Below are 1,825 nucleotides of genomic sequence, written 5' to 3' on the forward strand. Positions count from 1 at the left end.
TGTTCTTCCAAAATTTAATTTAAATGGAAATAATTAAAAATAAATAAACATTAAATAACATTCTCACTCCTATTTATTATTATCACCTCACTAAATTCTTGATTTTCTTAAAAGATTTATTACCATTTATTAACCTGCAAAGCACCGTCAACATTTTCGCCATTAAAGAGTTATAGAAGAATAAAATGAACATCATCATCATTATTCTAGTCTCATATAAACATATAACTCAAATTCACGATTCAGTAACACACGCAACAAAATATTTTATATAAAAGATCAATGTCCAAATACATACATAACACACTAAAATCATACAATTCAACAAAATATAACATAATTAACAATACATATATATAATCCCATAACCATGACAATTATAACCCATAACAAAACACTGATGAACCTGTAAATTCAAATAACAAACAAGAACCGAAGAACATAACATAATAAAATTTATGGAAAAGGCTCCATCTTTATCTTATCATCGCCAAAACGAATATCAAAACCAGGAGGAGCATCATAATTATTAATATTATTATTATTATTCTGGGCTTGATCTTCCACTTCCACTTGCAAAGCAGATTCTTCTCCTTCTCTTTTTTCAAAATCCTTCATCTGTTGTTGCTGAAGTTCACGGGCCCTTTTTTTGTTTCTACGCATCATTTTGGCCATTTGTCTTTTCATTCTCTGAGCCTTACTTTCGTGTTTGTAGTGAGAAGCTGTATGAGCCGCAAATTTTTGTGATGTTTCGAATGTCGCCATACACTTTGAACATGTGTACGGTCCATTTTTTTTGTAAGGAAGGCTCTTAATTCTTCCATCCTCACCCTCATTAACAACAACATCATCAATTACCTTCTTTTGATTATTATTATTGTCTGAATCATTGTGGTGATGGTGCTGTTGATTGATGTTGTTTTTGATTGGTTCGTTGTTGTTGTTATTGTTGTGATACACTGTTCTTATTCCTCTTCCCACTCCTCCTTGTGGCCGCAACACTACTTTTTCAAAAATATTTTCTGAAACAGAAGACCCATCAATCTTTTTAAAGAGAAAATCATGATCATACCTTTTGAGATTTTGTTTTGGCCAAATTAGACTCTCCTTCATTGGACATGCTGCATTTTCAACTTGATGAGTTTTCAGCGTCTCTTTTGTTGCATAATCACTCACATTTGCACCTTTGGATGATGATGATAATGAATGATGAATGAAACTAGGATTCACATAATCATTATCATCACATCCACCTGTTTTCTTTTCTTTCAACTTTTGATTCAGATCAAGTTGGTTAATTACACTCATCGGTTCACTATTATTACTACTTCGATTAATTGTTACTGGGTGAAGCGGATCAGTGGTGGTGGTAGTGCTATTAGATGTAGACTTTGATGAAGAAAGAGAGAAAAGGGTAACGTTACAGTTCTTGATAGTACCACCATTACCAGTAATATTTTCATGGCTAGGACTATGAGATTCACGATAATCAGCCATGGTAGCCGGAGACAAAACTATGAAGGAATTTGGGTAAAAGCAAAACGTATCAAGAGTAAGGTGCATTGCATCGAGTTAATCACTAAGAACCTTTTTATACTATTAGAATATTATTATATTAAATATACACTATGTTCACCCTAATTCTTTTATATTTATTTTGAGTTGAATTTTGATATACGTAGAATATTTTACACAGAATTTTAATTATATTGGTTTATTTAAATGATTATTCATATAATTAATATAAAAAACAGTTCTTTTGTTGACATGATGTTACATAAATAGATACAATTATAAATATTTTATAATTATTGTATTTTTTTAA

At 30.6% G+C, this 1,825-nt stretch overlaps 1 protein-coding gene across 1 annotated transcript; it reads right to left on the bottom strand.

Annotated features, from left to right (window-relative positions):
- Nucleotides 1-811: 811 nt before the first annotated feature.
- On the bottom strand, nt 812-1,497 carry LOC127741625 (uncharacterized). The gene is made up of 2 exons (XM_052254425.1): nt 859-1,497; nt 812-817 (listed from the first exon to the last, which is right to left on the bottom strand). The coding sequence occupies exons 1-2, from the start codon at nt 1,495-1,497 to the stop codon at nt 812-814; spliced, it is 645 nt and encodes a 214-aa protein (XP_052110385.1).
- Between the last annotated feature and the right edge of the window lie 328 nt (nt 1,498-1,825).

This window comes from Arachis duranensis, chromosome 9 (genome assembly GCF_000817695.3).
Source record: "Arachis duranensis cultivar V14167 chromosome 9, aradu.V14167.gnm2.J7QH, whole genome shotgun sequence".
NCBI classification, from domain to species: Eukaryota; Viridiplantae; Streptophyta; class Magnoliopsida; order Fabales; family Fabaceae; genus Arachis; species Arachis duranensis.

Coding starts and splice junctions, on each gene's coding strand:
- LOC127741625 (XM_052254425.1), bottom strand. CDS start 1,497: ATGGCTGATTATCGTGAATCTCATAGTCCTAGCCATGAAAATATTACT.